Source organism: Epargyreus clarus, unplaced genomic scaffold (genome assembly GCF_041222505.1).
Source record: "Epargyreus clarus isolate Ecla_fem2 unplaced genomic scaffold, WU_Ecla_fem_2.2 ptg000011l, whole genome shotgun sequence".
NCBI classification, from domain to species: Eukaryota; Metazoa; Arthropoda; class Insecta; order Lepidoptera; family Hesperiidae; genus Epargyreus; species Epargyreus clarus.
This window is the reverse complement of record NW_027332219.1, coordinates 9,351,181-9,370,881: the sequence shown is the minus strand read 5'-3', so window position 1 is coordinate 9,370,881 and position 19,701 is coordinate 9,351,181. Positions and strand designations below refer to the sequence as shown.

At 34.3% G+C, this 19,701-nt stretch overlaps 1 protein-coding gene across 13 annotated transcripts in view; it reads left to right on the top strand.

The window, feature by feature from the left end:
* Nucleotides 1–19,701, top strand: part of nrm (neuromusculin) — a 524,966-nt gene that overhangs the window by 34,627 nt on the left and 470,638 nt on the right. For all 13 annotated transcript variants that reach the window (XR_012102726.1, XR_012102724.1, XR_012102727.1 and 10 more), the window contains exon 2: nucleotides 8,924–9,080. Coding sequence is in view for 9 of the 13 variants with exons in the window: in XM_073077935.1 (XP_072934036.1) it covers nucleotides 9,011–9,080 (70 nt within the window). In the remaining 4 variants the exon portion in view is untranslated. The remainder of the gene's footprint in view (nucleotides 1–8,923; nucleotides 9,081–19,701) is intronic.

Genomic DNA, 19,701 nt, shown 5'->3' with positions numbered 1-19,701 from the left:
AAGCGAAACAGAATTACTGGCGTTCATATAAGTTGGAACTTCATTACTGGAGCTTAATGTAAAGGCGTTTATACATGATCCGTTCACGTATGGTTTAATAATAATCCCTCTTTACACATGTGACCTTGTAGGATTTATTTCGGATAGTATGAACTCACATTGCACCAAGAGTCATTACAATCCATATCGTTTAAATAGTTACCTGAACAGTGATCAAACCTGGTACCTTTGTGTATCGACTGCGTATTTAACCATCATGCCATTTTGCATACACGTTTAGTTTGCATGACAATGCATGATTTGATTAGTGACGTCATTCTAAATTAAAAATGGCGGACGATCCAATATGGACAATTACCTTTTTCAAATCCATAATATAGGAAATAAGAAATAAAAGGGTTTTCTGAGAAGAATACGAAATACAGACAGACCGACTAAAATTCTTGTTTTTTTATTTATTTATTTCTATTGTTCATTTAATAAGTGAATAATAACAACAGATGATCAAATACAAGGTTTTTACTAACCTAACTTACTTCATAATTATAAAATTTTGTTTCTAATGAACCTTTTACCACTTTAATTTACCAGTCGCCCATTTCGAAGAGAAATTATTAAAGTAATAACTCACCAACGCATTAAAGTCATAATAATACGTAGAATCCTTTATTTAATAAGTTGGATTGTGCATAAAATCCTTAACATTTCGTGCCTAAAATTGAAATTTCGACACTATTGTTATTATTATAATTGATGGAGGCAGTTTTACTTTGTTTCTTGATTAGTAAAAGTTGTAAGTTTTCAATAATTTCATTTTTATCACGTCTGAGCTTAACTTTGAAAAATAATTAAATTTGTATAGGCTACTTTATTGTACCCTTGACGCAAACATAGACGTCTACGATTATGTTTGTGTCCATAGCAACTACGACACAGGGAATCATAGTGTGGAGCTGTGAGTATAGAAATACTCATCCATCCAACTCAGTCCTCAAGGGTAGCAAGTGTAGCAAAGCACATGTGGACGACCTCAGGTAGGACTCTATCTTATCGATGATTGCAGATGTCCATAGACGGTAGAGCCCACCATCAGATGGACTGAATGTTCGCATGCTAACTTGGGAAGTATGTCTCGGGAATGTAGGCATATGTTGGTACGAGTCTAGTACAATAATCTAAATCGAGATATCCAGTGTAAGAATAGCTTAATGTATAAAAATACAACATGCTAAATTGGGATCCACTCACTGTAGACGATGTAGACGAGGTATATGAAAGGATTTTTTAAAAAATCAATCTTTAACGGGGATAATATAAGTATCGTTTATATTTGGATCACAGACTGATCACCCGTTTTGTTATCGGTATATCTTACATCGAGACGTAACTTAATCGTAGCACACTAAACTTTGTAAGACTAGGGAAATGTGTACTCGGCAATGTAGGACTCTGTCGGGCCTAGTCTTAAGTGCAACAATCAAAATCAATTCAAGTCCTGACTCACTTGCTAGTATTTGGCATTTTGTTGAGCAATCACGAAGTACTTGTAAAGATAAAGATAAAGATAATTTATTTGCTTTGAACAGTGAGAAAAGTTGTTACATACAATATTAATAGTCTCTTATTCAGCCTTTTCAAGCATGCAAATTGAATGAAATGAAATGAAATTACATTATATAAAATTAAATTAAACCTAATTAAATTAACTATACAACCTACATTAAATGAAATGGTTTGAAATTTTAATTATTTAGATGTATTATATTATGTTATGATTTATACATACGAAGTGGGTGGAAATAGTTGGGTATTTTTATAATCAAGTTCCTACTTCGATTACTGTGTGATCGCTTATATCAAAGCATGAGCCTTTCTAGAATCAGAACCGTTTTGTTACCGGTATATCTTACAGCGAGACGCAACTTGATAGCACGCTAAACTTTGTAAGACTAGGGAAGTTTGTACTCGGGAATGTAGGCATCTGTAGGGACTTTCTAGTGCAACAATCTAAATCAGCGGGACAGTTTAGTTTATAAGGATATTTTTCAACCATTCGTCGTCTGATAACACAGGCATTTGTTTATAATATAGGAGAAGCAGACGAACATGCAGTCCATCTGATGGTAAGTGACATGACTGATGGACATCTGTAATCAACCCGAGACAGGATTAGATATTCCTACCTGAAGTCGGTTACAGATGCGTCACTACCCCTGAGGACTAAGCTGGAACGCCTCGGAAAAGTGTGTCTCCTTACCACACCCTTCAAACCACAACACAGCAGCGCCTAACACTGATGTTATTAGGCAGAAATAGGTGTGGCGGTGGTGCCGCCGGAGTCGAACACAAAGGGCTCTACCACTATTTGACAGAAGTGTTAAGGACTGCTGTGCTTTAAGAGTGTGGTAAGGATGCTTATCCAAGGCTTTTCAACTTACTTTTCATGTGTAGCAACATATCTCTGGCTGAACTCAGGTAGGACTCTAATCTTATCTAGGTTTGATTAAGGATGTCCACGGGCAGTAGTAGTACATAACATCAGGTGTACAGGATATTTATAAATCTAAAAAATCTGCTTATAAAACTAGCCTATATCACTCCCACAATTTAGACGACTCTAACGACACCTCATATGTTAAAACTCGTTTCGATTGCAGTGCTTTCCAAAACATAGACATACAAACATTATACGCCCGTAAAACATTACCCTCGGCAATGGAATAAAAAATACATACGTTGACCCTAATGGCTATATTGTTAAGTGTAATAAAACTCGTTCTTAATAATACCTGTTGAAAGAAATGAAAACAATAGGGATCGCTTATGAAAATGTAATGTAGGTCGCTCAGCACAGCTCCAGCTACATAGCCTAGTTCCACCAGCATAGAACTAGTTAAATATTTAGCTACACTAGGAATTCTAGAACATTGTTTAAAAGATTTCTATGCTCCTATAAAAGTAAACGAGATTAAGAAGTAACTGCCACCCATGGACTGTATGCGATCATCCCCTGACAAGACCAGATTCTAACCTGAGGTCGGCCACAGATCAGCCGCTATCCCCGAGGGCTAAGTTGGAATGCCTCGGAACGGTATGACTACCTTTCGACCCTTCAAAGCAGAACACAGCAGCTTTTAATACAGCTGTTATTAGGTAGAAATAGGTGTGGCGGTGGTGCCGCCGGAGTCGAACTACTGTGAGTTCTACCACCTTTAAAACAATAGTGGTAAGTGAGTGGTGTGGGTATCAAACTTGGGTATCTGGGATCCAATCCTAAGTCTAAGTCTATGTTTTTAACTTATAGCCACATAATATCCTAAAATCCCCTTTATATCCCACCGCTGGACACGGAACTTATTTAATTACCATTTCCTTTAACGATAAATAATACGCATAGCTAATTATGTGAAATAAAAAAAAAATGTATCCGTTAGAAGTTTATAATGACTAAGAGAATTATGAACAACTTTTGAATGAATAAAAGATATTATAAATTATGCCCACGAGGAAGTCAAAGCTTGAGGCAATAAAAAAAGATAAAAGACATTTTTTTTGTCAAAAAAGAAAAAGAAAAAACATTGGTTCCGCCTTGAGCAAGACTTTTCTTAGTTGTTTCATTGTTACCCGTAAAGCGAATAACGATAAACAGTATCGCTTCTCGTTAGGATCAATCCCATCATACCACTGCTGGACATAGATCTCCTCACAAAGTTGGGTTAAGGATATACACCCGTTATTAATATTCAATCTATCCCATGTTTGCTTACCAAAGATCAACATTTCAAATTTATTTATACTAGACATTGTCCGATCCTTGGTAGGTAAAAATTGGAAAGATTGAATATTAATAAAAGCCGATATCCATCAACCTGCCCCTGTGCGGATTCGTAGATTTCACACACCTTTGAAAAGTTCATTAAAAATCTTAAGAATTAGGTTTCCTCACTGTGCTTTCCTTTACTGCAGAATCAAGTACCTAGTAAGAAATTTCTACAGCCCCCATTCCTTCTATATTTTTTTTATAATATAGAAGTAACTTAGTAATACAGTTCACCTGAATGTAAACACAAAAGGTTCTACAAATTTCACTGCTCTCATTACATTGAAAATATTAACATAAATACGCAGAACTAAATATATGTAATGTATTTTTTCTTATAGCAAGACCTTAACAAAGCATACAGAACTTTTCATTAACTTTAAATAGGTCAGCCTTCTTTAGTGCTTGCATCTGAATTAATTTCTCGCTGTAATTAAATTAACTAAAACAATATGATATTAAATTATAGAATAGTTACATTTTAAAGTTACGAAATTATTTTCTACAATTCATATAATTAGCTGATGTAATATTTTATCCTAAATTGTATTTAGATTTATAATATAGGAGTAGCAGACGAGCATGCAGTCCTGCTTGTGGTAAGCCGCTATTGCCTTCCTTGGACATCAGTAATCAACCCCAGATAGGATTAGATATTCCTACCTGAGGTCGGCCACAGATGCGCCGCTACCATTGAGGACTAAGCTGGAACGTCTCGGAACAGCATGTCTCCCTTACCACACCCTTCAAACCAGAACACAGCAGCGCTCAACACTGCTGTTATGAGGCAGAAATAGGTCTGGCGGTGGTGCCTCCTGAGTCAAACCAAAACTGGGTTTAAGATTACTCTGGGCCTCGGTGTTTTTGAAATTACATTTGTGTGCATTGATGGCGTAGCCGAGTGCTAACCGTGGCGGACGGCTCATAATATTTTGATATGCAGGGCGTTCCGGGTTCGATCCTGGTCAAAAATGTTTCTAAATGATGGATCTATTTTATTTTCTGGGTCTTGTTGTTTATACATTAATCTTTGTGTGTCTAATGTACCTATGGTATAGGAAAAAGTAGTGTAAGGTTATGAAGGTACCTTTGCAGAAGCCTAAAAACTATGACGCTCTTAGGAATACGTTTTTAAAGCAATTAAAAAGTTGTCATTTTGCGACCATAAATTACTAACTGCGGATTAGTAGATTGCACATACCTATGAAATATTAAGAATCAAGTTTCCTTACGATATTTTCCTTTACTATATTTATTTCTTCCTAATTTTAATTAACAGAGATATCGGATTAGCTAAATATTCAAATAAAGACTAATTAATTCTCCAATATAGTGACGGACCTCTTAATCTATAGAGCCTATTAACTTTATTAATCGCAGATTCTATTGCCAAAATTAATTTTGCCTTTCATGGAACTTTGATTAATGTTAGGTTATTAATTTACTCTCGACGATTAGTCGTATGTTAAGATTACTCTTTTCTTAATTTCATGTCGTAGGGACTAAGAGATATGTCGTAGGGACTAATATTCACTTAATATTCAATGATAGCTTAATGGTTGTAACTCCTCTCGATCAAGGGGTCTGAGGTTCAAATCACCTCTGGTTTTTGGAAGTTATTGGCGTATTAGAAATTAATTATCATTTGCTTAAACGGTGAAGGAAATCTTAAATAAACCGGACAAATGCGAGTTAAACTCGCGTGGAGAGGGTTCCGTACAAATACAAATCAACCCATTACTGTCCCACTGCTGGGCACGGATCTCCTCTCAGAATGAGAAACATTAAGCCGTAGTCCACCACGCAGGCCAATCTTCATATCTCACCTTTGATATATTTTTTAAGATGTTTCCGGTATGCAGGTTTTCTCACTATGTTTTCCTTCGTCTAATACGTACATACGAGTATATGGGCGCAAATCAGTATCTTATGTTTATATTATAATATTTAATGTTAAAAATAATTATTCGTAATTACAATACTGTTATTGATCTAACCTCAGTGTCTCTTAGACATTGCACTGACTCTTTCGACTGATTTTAAAACATTTATTTTGTAATTAATGTAATTTGTGTAAGATAAATGATTTGGAGTAACGTAAAATTCATTATAATATTAATTTCGAATATTGAACTATGTTATGAGATTTGTTACACAGTAATTTCAATCGCAACAAAGATTGTCATATCCGCTACAAAACCTATAAATATTAGTTTGATTGTGAAAATGACTCACTTTTTATACTAGCCTTCGTGCAAAAATAAACTTGGTTATCTTCGGTGCGCATTTCTCATTGTGACGGACTCTGAACCCGTAACCCCCGGCGTATCGCCGATAAGTACTATACAAAAATTTGAGGTTCGGACACATCTATAGTTAAAGTCGAAACTAATACTATTCAATACTGTGCACTATATCTTAATTTTCCCATTACATCAGATGTTCAGATAAGCGCTAGTAAAAATATCCAGCGCGCATATCTATTTCTGTGTTTGTATGGAGCATATATAATGTATGTGTGTCGGTTCGCTATTTATATCCGAAGCTACGCGGTTTAGCGCACGTTTTGGTTATAATAAAATAATCAGTTCATGACATACTAGGTTACACTGGCGCGGTTTGAAGTTTGCGAAAATTCTGCCACGAAATGTCTGCTCATTGGCATTGCAATTTAGGCAATAGCTTAAATTAAATAGAATGTTCTCAAAGGTCCGTTAAACCCTTTTATTTTGCATTATATGGGTATGAAAAATAATTGAGAAATAAAAAATATTGGATATATGAAAACATTATTTGTCGAACAACATGACATATAGTTATGTATGTATAGATACATTATGTCGTCGATAAAGGGTCATTGGTCATGTCGATATAATGACGGTACATGTCAGTTGAATTTTTTACTTATAACTTTCTCTCCTAATCGGTGTCATAAGTATCATCAACTAGATGGCGCTGATTACAATCAAAAGCAAATTATGTGTTACATCGTCGCGCACGATATTCGTTTCCCACTTAAAACACTTTGATCAGTTTTCCTGCGCCAAAAGAAGTATACGTTTAAAAATTGTTAATTTTGATCTGTTTTCTCTTTTAACCTTTTGATATGTTTTGATCTTAGTTTGATTGTTAATTTTGTCTCTGATCTGTTTTCCCGTACCAAAGTAAGTGTAACATTAAAAAATGCTAATTAAATTAAACTCTAAGCTACAAAGCTATCACTACGATATTTATTTGATGAAATTGAAATCGTCGAAACAGACATTGGTGGCATTTCAATATTTTCAGTAGGTACTCAATTAGGTCATTCTGTGATTGGTTCGTTAGTGAAATTGATATCCAGTGGTCTAGTTCGCGTCAAGTAATCTGTATCATACTAACTTCATTTATTATTTTTCACGGGTAATAATAATTACATGTTAAAGGGATGAAGTGTCCTCTAAGAAAAAAATCTAAAAGGTGTGTGAAGTTTACTAATACGAGTACCCTTGAATATTAGACCCTTGTCTAGAGTGGGACTGTAATAAATTATTATTATTATTTAGGCTTTAGGTTTTAGTTAAATTGTTAGGCTAACCTAAACTAACCTCAACATTGTTTATCTTAAGATATTTACATTCATTACGTTTCTTATAAGCACTTCATATACTGATTATTTATGTGGTGTTTCCACATAAAGATGAGCACAAAGCATATTAACACACCTGTCCACAAAATAAATCTAAATTAGACCCTAGTAATTATTTTTTCAATTTCACACAAGAACCGTCCTATATAGAACGTTATCTTTGCTAGTAAACAAATAATAAATACCATAGATTAGCAAAGATTACTAGATTACACTCCTAACAAGAAAACGTAACCAGTTTTGACAATTTAAATTGTCACTGTCATCTATTTTCTTGTTTGAATTTTTTTTTAGATCATTTAAGAATAAAACCAAAACGATATTTCTCCGAACTTTTTCTTCGATTTCGTGTTTTTGCACCAATTAACTACGCATGCCGGCATTGTTCCGCGTAAATTACACCATGACAGCCATTAAATGGCTGACAGAAATGACAGCCGTTTAAGCCATTTAATGGCTTCCTTCAATTACAAGGCGGTGAGATATTTACACTTATCTATGATAAATATTATCAAAACGGAATTTGAGGGGACATTTTAAAAATTCCCGAAAGTAACACGGACAGACATACTGCAAACATTTTTGATATAATATGAGCCTTTCAAACATTTGTTATTACGTTCGTATTTTGAAAACATAATATCAGAAATAAATGTATTATTTAATTTTACGAGTAAAATTGTTTTGTAACCCTTAATATTTACAAACAATATAAAATATTACATTAAAACAGTTCGTGAATGGAACAATAACATGAAATATTAATATTAATGCTATTATATTTTGTAGCATGGTTATAAAGAAAAACTGTTTTGTTTGTAAAATGTGCTAAAATAAATGGAATAGTATAAAATGTATTAAAATAAATGAAATACATTTTGAACAAATTTGATTAATATTTTTGTTTGTTCTTTGTTTTCAAATGAAATTTAAAATAGAATGATTTTATATAGCTATACAAGAAGATCTGGATCCGTCGTCAATATGTGCCATCTGCTTTTTAGGGTTCTGTATTCAAAGGGTAAAAACTCTATTATTAAGCCTTCACTGTCCGTCCGATTGTAGGTACTTTTATAGTTGTGATAACAAAATCTCTCCGTGTGTGAGTTCGAATTGCACTTGGTCAATTTCTTTTGTTAATAACAAAGTACTAAAGTTAACTAAAGAAATACGATTGTCGGTTATACTTTTTATTAATTGACAACAATCCACGTTAAGATGTCACTGCGATACATATAAAAATGTCTGACCTGACGTAGGCCACAAATGTATTACTCCTGTAGATAAGTAAAAGCGTCTTTTTTCTGAATCATCGTACAAATCAGAACCTTAACACTGCCGTAATGAGACAGAATGTGGGTGGCGACACCACCGAAGTTGTGAAGTGTTTTATTGTATTTACTCTAGGTTATCTGTCAAAATATGTCAAGTAAACGTTTATTATAATATAATAAACTATTTTTTTTCCTTTCCAGGTCCACAACCCCGCCATGTTCTAAGTGAAGTGTACGAACAAGTGCAAGTGCAAGTGTAATGTTGTGACAGTGTCGTGACAGATCAAGATGGCGCTCAACATGTTGACAGTTGTCGTGTTGGCTGTCATCGCTTGGACCGGCGTGTTGGCGGATAGAGGTGAGTGAGACATATATTATATATATATATATATATATATATATATATATATATATTTTTAATATTAACTTGAGATTTTTTTTTATTAAATAGGGGTTGTGTTATGACGAACAATAGTATTATATCTGAGGAAAATGTTGAACATTATTTTCATTTTTATTTTCTCAGGGTGTTAGTTTAAAAGTTGAGATTTTAAATTTTCAATAGTTATGTTGTGGTGCCTTACGGTATCAACTGTTCTTTGTTTCTTTCCTTCTAAACAACTTTGCTAAATTTTACCGGATCTAATTTAGTATATGTAAATATACCTTAAAAAGCAAGGAATATTTCAAAATTTTATTATTTAAATGAGATGATTTACGCGACACTGTGGTTACTGTTTAGTATGGATCGGAATCGATCTGACTTGTAGAGCGTTCCATGTTCGATCTCCGAATAGGCAAGCATTTAAATAGTTAATGTAGATTTACGGATTTCTGTGTTTGTCTTTTGTAGTATGACATGGATGTAAGTATGTGCACCCGCATTAGACGTTATCTTATCTTAACTTGGGCCAAAGACTAATCACAGGCCAACTGTGAAATTATCCCTGCCATCAATGTCACACATCGGTAAATATTATTAAATACGTGATTACTACAAAAGCATAAAAGCAATTTTTCTCTCATCGCTTTGAAAAAACCGAGGTGAAATAGGACCAGCAGACGAGCATGCAGTCCATCTGATGGTAAATGGCTCCTGCCACCCAGAGACATCTGAAATCAACCCCAGATAGGATTAGATATTGCTACCTGATGTCGGCCATAGATGCGCCGCTACTCCTGAGGACTAAGCTACTACGGACTAGGACTCGATTGAGAGTTTAGACCACTAGTCCACTACGCTATCACTGCTCAATAACGTTTACTTTCATAAAAAAAACATTAAAAACAAATTTTATGGGCTCTGTTTTACGAGTAAAACTCAATAAATTTTCCCCAGTAATTTATATAAGCTCGTACGTAACCGATCTACGCACATTTTAATTATTTTCCATGAAACAAAAACAGTTTTCTGTCGCACAAACAGAATGGAAAGATAGGGTAACGAAACAGGACATTTGGGATAGCTGTTTCAGTTTGTGCATACGAGCGTGAAAAACGCTGCGTTTGAAACGCTTCTTTTTAAAATGTTTGTATGAAGCTACTTTCAGATTGGCTTCACCTTTGAGCTGGCTAACTATTATTAAACCAAAAATATGACTGCTGAAAAATATAGCCTATATCACTTACAAGATATAGACGAATCCAACTACACCTCAAATGTTAAATTTAAAAAGCCGTTTGGGTTGAAGGGCGTGATAAGGAATGATACATACGTAAATACGCGCTCGAAAAAAATATACTCCGAATTAAAAAATAAAGAAACATAATCGCTATATATTTTTTAAATAATAAATTTTGGTTCTAAACATAATTGTATGATCTAAGACTCATCAGCCTATTTGCTTTATTTTAAGCTTAATTAAGTACTTATCTACCTAAAGTTATAGTACCATAGTCAAATGATAATTAACCCATATACTTATATGCGTTTTTTTGACGCCAGTTTATCCACCCTCATTTATGGGTCATCGGGGTAATCAATCAAAGTTAGCCAAAGCCATTGTTAATGCTATCATAGAAAGTAGGTATAGTAAAAAACGCCATTATATCCATTCGTCATTTTTCTTTCGATTTTTTTAGCAAGGTTATAGTAATTTATGTAGCCTGGTAATGATAATTATTTATTGTTTTACTGTGACAGACTATTGTGGTATTTGTTATAATTCATTATTTGACTGATGTTATACTTCTTTTTTATGGTTACTTCTAAAGTTGTATTTATGAAAACTTAGGGGTAAGAGGCATTTTAAATTATTAATTTACGCCTATTAGCAATAATCAACGTTAATCAACTTTGATAATTGTTGCCAAATTAGCTCATTATTGCTGTTTTTAGACGGAAATAGGTGTGGTGGTGGTGCCGCCGGAGTCTATCCTAAGTGACTTGCTGTCCTTTAGTTAAGGTAAATGCCTATTGTTGGTTAAGGCCAATATATAACACATTTGTCAATATAGAAAATGAAAATATGCACTTATTAATAAGCAGATGAAAATATATACATAATTATATACGAGTCTATTTAGTAATTTGGTGGAAACATTTAATTAAATTAAAGGAAAAGGTAAAGCCGTTTGAGTGTTTTTTAATAATTTAGGGTAAACCACTTTTCGCTCGAGTGAATGTAAAGACTCGTGGAAAGAGAATGAAAGGGAACGTACGAATAACTCAACAGTATTAATAACAACGAGTTTACCTTAAATATGTATTATGTGAGATTCCGGGAAAGGCTCGTTTGGGCCTTGAGCATGGTTTACATTTTTTGGAAGTTAAATATGTTATGTTGCTATAGGCAAACGATTTTAGGGTTCCGTACCGTTAAATTAATATATTTACATAGAAAATACCAGATATTATGAATTTACAGGAAAATATTCTATTCACATTCATTTGTATGAACGGAGATTGAAAACATTAAATATTTCAAAAACTCCTTTCCAAGAACTCCTTTTAATGAAGTTCGGATACGAGATACTATAATCTAAGAGATACGAGATACTATAATCTTTTCTAGAGGAAATTTCACTTTTTAATTAAATCTCTTTATCATTTGTAAAATCTCGCGCTAAAGCTAAATCCTACAAATTTGTATGGGTCAGAAACTGTAATATTTTTTTAAGACGAAACGAAGAATCTCCTGTTCTTGCTATAGGATCAGAAAAAGATCTACAGAAAATTGTGTAATGGTGACCGAAACATCTGTCATAATTTACTTAGATGTAATGTTAATAACTGTTGTAAACAAAATATTCAGTGTAATAATTGCAAGCTTAGTTAAACTAATTATTTGTTGCTACCACTTGTTTCAAATGTATGTACGATACAACACTCATCTTTTCCAATACACAAATACATATAAACACATAATGTACACAATCCCTCCTACTCGTAGAAAACACATAACCTGTCATTTACACTATTCCCCACACTTCACAATAGCACACATATTATACACACCTAAAACTACTCACACTTTCAAACTCATTATTCAATACAGCATAAATACATACCTAAAGTGTTCTAAGTACTTAGTAAGGAAACGAACATTTATTATTCTATATAACAAACAAGAAGTACTAGGCATTTCATTTGAGCATTTCATTCACTTATTCATATTGATATCCATAGACATTACTAAGATTAATTATGTATATTTTTTTATACACTCATGTACGCTACTCTGCCAACACAATGACACCTAACAAGTTAAGAATATTTTATCAGAATGTACGCGGGCTGCGCACGAAAACATTGCAGTTTAGACAGAATATACTAATGCATAGTTATGATGTCATCTTAATTACAGAAACTTGGCTAACTGATGGTTTTTGCAAGGGTGAACTCGGTGATGACCGCTACGACGCTTTTCGATGTGACCGCAGCGTAAACACTTTGAGTAAGAAATCCGGTGGCGGAGTAATGATACTTGTAAAACATAATATTAACGCACAGGAACGGCCAGAATGGGCGTGCGCCGGCATTGAATGCGTTTGGTCGACTATACCTGCTCGATCGCTTGGAAGTGGGGACAAGCGTAATCTACATATAGGCGTCATTTACGTACCACCTGATAGAATGCTGTCTTCGCAACTTATAACATTTACTAATCACTTAAAAAATGTAATCTCGCAATTTCCTGAGGATTACTTTATAATCGCAGGAGACTTTAACCTTTCGTGCGTATCGTGGTCAGATATGGAGCCAATTTAGCCAAAATTAAAAGCACATAAACGTTGGACTAAATACGGAAACCCCAGGGACTAAGGTAAAGTCACCTAATGCCGAGGGGTTCTGAAACTGGCACCATATTCCGTGGTATTTAAAAAAACGGCTTTTATAAACTATTTACCAACTCATTTTTAATAAAAGGTATGTTATTTAATAGATAATTTATCACTCTATTGTCATATGGCTATCGTAATAGTATTATGTGTATGGTTTTTTGAATAATCGCATAGTTTTGCATTAGTGCCTCCATCAAACGCATGCTTCATACATTTTGGGCCTTTTGCACGTGAATGTCACGATTTCGCAAATAGTGATTTTTTCAGTAAATTTGCATGTGTGTGATAGTGTTTCGATGAAAACATTATATTGAATATATATGAAATCGATAACATTTAAATTTTGTGCTTATTTGTTAACAGATAAGAGTAAAAATAAGTTTAAAAATACAGCGGCGTTAGGTGCCAAATATTTTGGGCTGTCCTTAAAACCGAGGTATACCACGGAATAGCAATCTCATAGACTTGTTTTTAATTTCAATTTATGTAGTTGTTTTTATGAATAAGCACGTCTTGCTTCGGATTTGACAAATTTAATACTCAATTAATATCGAAATCATTTTCCGTGGTACTGCATTGTACTGCATTACCTAATTATATAATATCAAAGATGACCTATTTATGTACTTTCCTAATTTCTTCTATGGGACAACTAAGGAGACAAAATGAAGTTCATCCAGATACATTATGTACATATTTTAATAAAGCATGTTTCTGTCTCTAAATTGTGTAAAAGTCTTTTATTATTTAATAATCGGAATTTGGAAACGTGATTTTTAGTTATGAAACGCTATTCCGATGTATATAAGTCGCAATTAAGTTATATGGGCACATTAATCCGCGGCATAACCGAAAAATACTATAAAGGGTGTTTAAAGTTTTCATCGGTTTTTAAGAACATTTCTATTGTTTGTATCCGTAATTCGCTTAATCCTAATTAATGAACAATTAACATTGTTATACGATTATAACGGATAATTAAATAAGAACTAGAACATTTTACGACGTTTTCATTTGATTAAATTATTTAAAATGAAATAATTCTATAAACCTCATGACGGTATTCCATATTATTATTATTTATGGTGTACGATAACAAACCTTAGTAAAGTACACGAAGAAGAATGTCCAAAATTGTATTGCAGATACACGAATTGACTGCAGTTTTAAAAAAATACATGATATACATTAGTAAAATTAACCAATCACGAAACTATACTATAAAAAATGTTTATTTCGGCAGCTTCCCTTTAATCATAGCTAAGAACAATTTTGATAAAGCTACTCTTTAACTAATAAAAAAAAATTAATCGAAATTGAAACTAAATTCAATATATAACATTTATTTTTATACACCATGTAGCAGTCGTTCTATCTCTTTCACTCCCTTATTTTGTATACTCGGAATTAGGAACCAAATACATCGGAATAAGGATTTTTACATCGGAATTAGGGTTTTCTGCCTTGGTTCATATTTATTTAAAATACACATTTAAATCAATATTTAATCGTAAAATGTCGAGTTTATTTCAAGAGTACAGATAATAAAGCTTCTGATAAAATTATCTAATTCCTTATTAAGCCGTAGCAAATGCTTAATATCTGACGCTCTTTCTAGTTTTAGTGAAAATACCGCGGAAATAGGTGACTTTACCTTATGATGAATTTTCTTTATTACGATCCAGACAAAAGAAAATCCAAATTAATAATTATAATACGTATAAAGAACACATGCAGCTATGTCTAAAAAGAAACCCAAAAATGTTGTGGACGTATTTAAAAAAGTTACGCACCACCAACACAGGCTACCCTAACAGTTTAATATTGCGCGGAAATACCTTTAACAGTGCATCTGCCGCTTGTGAGGGCTTTAACGCTTTCTTCGAAAGTGTTTTCCAAAAACCTGCTTCATCATATAATAGTTTACCGTGCGTAGACACCATATCAGGCGACACTATTTGTAATTTAAATATTTCTGAAAAATCAGTTCTCAAACAGTTAATATCACTTGATATAAATAAAGGGCCGGGTGGTGATGGGATACCACCCATATTTATTAAAAAATGTGCAGCAACCTTGGCGAAGCCTCTGCAAATAATTTTTTCACTTTCCGTCAACACATTTAGGTGCTTTCCGGACACTTGGAAGGAAGCAAAGATTGTGCCTATACATAAAGCTGGTTCCCGGAGCCACATCGACCATTATCGTCCTATATCAATCTTAAATACCTTTAGTAAAATCTTTGAAAAAATTATACACCAGGCAGTCAGTGCGCAAATTCTTAAATCGATCCCAGATCAGCAACACGGTTTTATGGGCAAACGTTCTACTACTACCAACTTAATATATTTCACTAATTACATCCTGGATAATATGGACCAAAGTACACAGGTTGATGTGATTTATACAGACTTCGAAAAAGCCTTTGATAGGGTAGATCACGTCATCCTCCTTCAAAAGCTGCATCTGTTAGGAATTCGTGGTGACCTGCATAGATGGTTTACCTCATATATAAGTAACCGAAGACAGGCAGTAGTAATTGGTAGTGCACGTAGTAATTATGTCACAATCAGTTCCGGAGTTCCTCAAGGATCCGTCCTTGCGCCCTTGCTGTACAATGCGTACCTTTACGACATTAACACCTGTTTTACTAACTCAAATTATATTATGTTTGCGGACGATAAAAAAGTATTCTTAAAAGTTAATAGTATTGCAGATTGCCGTAAGATGCAGCAAGATCTAGACAAACTAAATGATTACTATAGGAACAATAGAATATCTGTAAACCTTACTAAATGTGTACATATAACTTTCACTCGAACGCAGAAGCCTATAGAATATACCTACAACATAAATGATCACCCTATTGCAAAAGTTAGCACTGTACGCGATCTAGGAGTTACATTGGATTCAAAAATGTTATACTCAGAACATATTAACATAATTGTCAATAAAGCTTACAAACAACTAGGGTTTATAAGACGTGTCTGCAACCATTTTACAAACATCGATTGCATCAAAGTCTTATATTTTTCCTTTGTAAGAAGTCTGTTAGAATACGCTTGTACAGTCTGGTCACCATGTTATGTTACCCATATACAAAGAATAGAATCAATACAAAGAAAATTTTTAAAATTCTTAGGTTTTAAAGATCATAGATCATTTGATTCATACTCAGAAGCGTGCAAATATTATCGAATAGACTCATTGGAGCGGAGGCGCAAGCAATACGACATCATGCTATTGCACGACCTTTTGTCGGGTACAATAGATTGTCCTGACATACTGTCAAGTATTTCGTTCCGAGTGCCACCCTACCGCACACGGCACACGGCCCTTCTTGACGTTTGTCAGGCAAAGACAAGGTATGCTACAAACTCTGCTCTTCGTCGCGCGGCCCGCACATATAATAAATATTACTCGAATCTGGATATCTTCCATTTATCCAAGAACAAATGCAAAAATGAAATAAAAAAGTTACACTATAACGTTAACTAGATACACCCCTTCTTATGTTTACTATTAAAAAATGCATATACACAAACTACACACACACGCACACTCACTCACACACACACACACACACACACACCCATATGCACGAACGTACGCATAAACGCACACCGTCAATTGTCTACCTATATCTACTAATTGTGTAATCCTGTTTTGGCTTAATTTAAAACATACTGTATATATTGTGAAAATATGATATGTATCGCTGTTGGATTACCTAATAAATAAATAAATAAATAAAATAAATTTCTGGAAAGCGACGTATTTCTACATTTACTGTGATAAAAATGCAAAGAACTTTGTAGTTGGACTGCGGTGACAATAGTATTACAACTATTATAATCTTTTTTACAAAATGTCATATACACATAATGTTTCTACCTGAAGCTAATGACCCATCCTACTACTCCTGAGATCTAAGATAACCATCTTATAAAGGAACCAGCTTATTTAAAAATCAGTCGGTTTCTTCCACCAAAAACAACCAAAACACAGAACTACTTCACGGTAGAAAAAAGTGTGACAAAGGTATCAGCTTTAAAAAAACCGTACAGCATGACCCTAGCAAACCTTAACAAATATCATTAACAATAAATTTTCTCCCTAACATTTTTTATTCTACAAACTTTAAAACCGACTTTAAGTGCTAAAACCGCTCGTCTGTACCGCGTCCGATCAGTTCAAAACCGCCGTGACGGGGCTTAAAAGCTTTTGGAAATTTTTCAGTGTCGCCAACACGGCACTAACCACGGAAACTGTGTGCTTGGCTCACACTCAAAAAAGTCACTAATCCAGTTTCGGTGTCAGTACTCAGCTTTAAGCTGGTGTGCTTCGAATGCGCGGGTCTGGGTTTGATTACTACGCGTGGCTTTTTGATTATTTTTGGAAGCGATTAATAAAGTAGTAACGTTTGCTGTATTTGAAGAGGATATTGGTCTTATTGATGACATTAAAAATTAATCTTGAAAAAATTTCATACCTTGAAATTTAAATTCAGGGCATATTTATTAACCTATTTTTAAAAGAAATTGATTATCACATGTTTAAACGGCAAAGGAAAACATGGTGAGAAAACGTGCATATAGTTTTAAAAAAAGTTTCAAACTTAATTGAATTCTACCAATTCTCACTCGCTCAGAGCAATGACCTCACCCTTATCACCTTATTAGGCACACGCCCTTCAGACCTTTATAAAAGATCAAGCATACAGGGTCAATCATATAGGGTTTCTTCAGAATATAATATTTTTCTTCAACATTAAAACAAGTAACAATTAATTACAACACTTGGCACGATGTATACTGCACAGCCTTCCGAGCAACGTTCGCATACGGTCCGGGCTGAAAATCAGTTGCCGAGATCCAATCTCGGTTTTTTTCTGAGCTCCGGAACCTTTTTCACAGACTTTAGCTGCAACACTCGATTATGTATTTTGTTTGTTTTTATTTTTTAATTTACTTTATTATTTTCAGTTTTTTTTTATATATTGTGTAATTTTATTTCTTAAGAAAATTTAGTCAATAAGTTCATAATTTAAGTTTGTGTTTCCATATGTGTATTTTTGGATTTCATTGTTTATTGTGTGTTATAATTTGTTGTTGTTGCTTAAGTTCTTGAAATAAATAATCTATCTATCTATCTATCTATCTATCTATCTAATTTCAAATCGACACTGATTTCATCACAGTAATTAACAAATAAAATAAAATATGAAAATAAAGTCTTACTGGTGCATATAATTTGAAATCGCTTAACAAGAAGGATGGCGGAGTCTCTTGGCAACAGAGTAAAGTAATATTGCGTTGGAAATGCGTCTTCTTGGCACTGAAAGTAATTCCTTTCTGTAATTTCTTCTAGATTTACGGCAATTTATGGACGTGTTTTCGATATTTTTCCAAAAGTTCGGTTTTATCGATATGAATAGTGCTTGTATTGTCTGTGAGTAAGTGATAGTTTAGTAGTAGGTAATTGGAACTTTGTACTGGAAGTTCGAAGTTTGATTTATGATACGCACCGATTTGTAAAATTACTAATAAAATTACCAAACATGAAGATAAATTTCACCATTAAAACAACGCTTCTACATTCACAGTCCCACTCTAGGATGGCCTGTGTCGTAAGCCTCATGGACACATGCATAGACGAATACACAAACACCGACACCAAGAACATAAATCTAAATTCATCTTTCATGTGTGTCTGATCGTGGACCGAACCCGGGACACTGCGCGTCAGAACATCACGGATAGTTACAGGGTTTTGGTATATAGAGGTAGCTAACGAGCATGCAGTCTACCTTATGGTAGCTACTGACGCCCACGGGTGTTTGTAATCAACCCCAGATAAGATTAGCTTCCTAGCTGAGGTCACAGATGCGCCTCTATTTCTTAGGATTATGCTGGAATGCATCGGAAAAGTATTTCTCCCTCTAAACTAAAACACAGCAGCTTAACACTGCTGTTATGTAATTTAGACCGACATACGGTTGTGCTGCGGGAGACGAACCACGGAGGGTACCTTAAAATTTAGGTTTCTACCAACTTACAATTAATCCTAAAGTGTTCAAGTCCACAGTTTTAGTGTTACTAACCGCATTCCGATCTGATATAGGGCGTGTGTTGCCAGTTGCAGATATTCAATTTTGCGAAAGAAAGAAATATTTTGAAAGCTTTGAAGACCGCCCCGGGTTGGTTATAGTTCCCCTTTAGCACCTCGTTGCACTACGAGCGAGTAAATAGCAAGCGATATCTTTTACCTGAATTTGAAGTACAAAAAACCGCTGCGATTTATGGCTGTTTTCTTATTGCAAAGGTTGTTAAAATAGTTCAACTGCCTATAGTATGCCTGCATAATAGAACGGTTACCATACCGATCTGGCGCTTAGAAGGTCAAGGGTTCTATACCCGGCTAGACAGATATCTGAATGACGAATTTAGAATTCTGTTTCTGGGTGCTTGTGTATTTATAAACATAAAAAACTACTCGACGACAGTATTATTTTGCGGTAAATTTTCGAAGAACTTATTTATGACGACCGAACTTATTATGACTTGACTATCCGCGTGGAGGAGCGGTCACCATGCCGGTCTGATGCGCGAAGGGTCCCGGGTTCGATCCCCGGCCAGACAGATATCTAAATGATGAATTTAGATTTCTATTTCTGGGTCTGGGTGTTTGTGTAT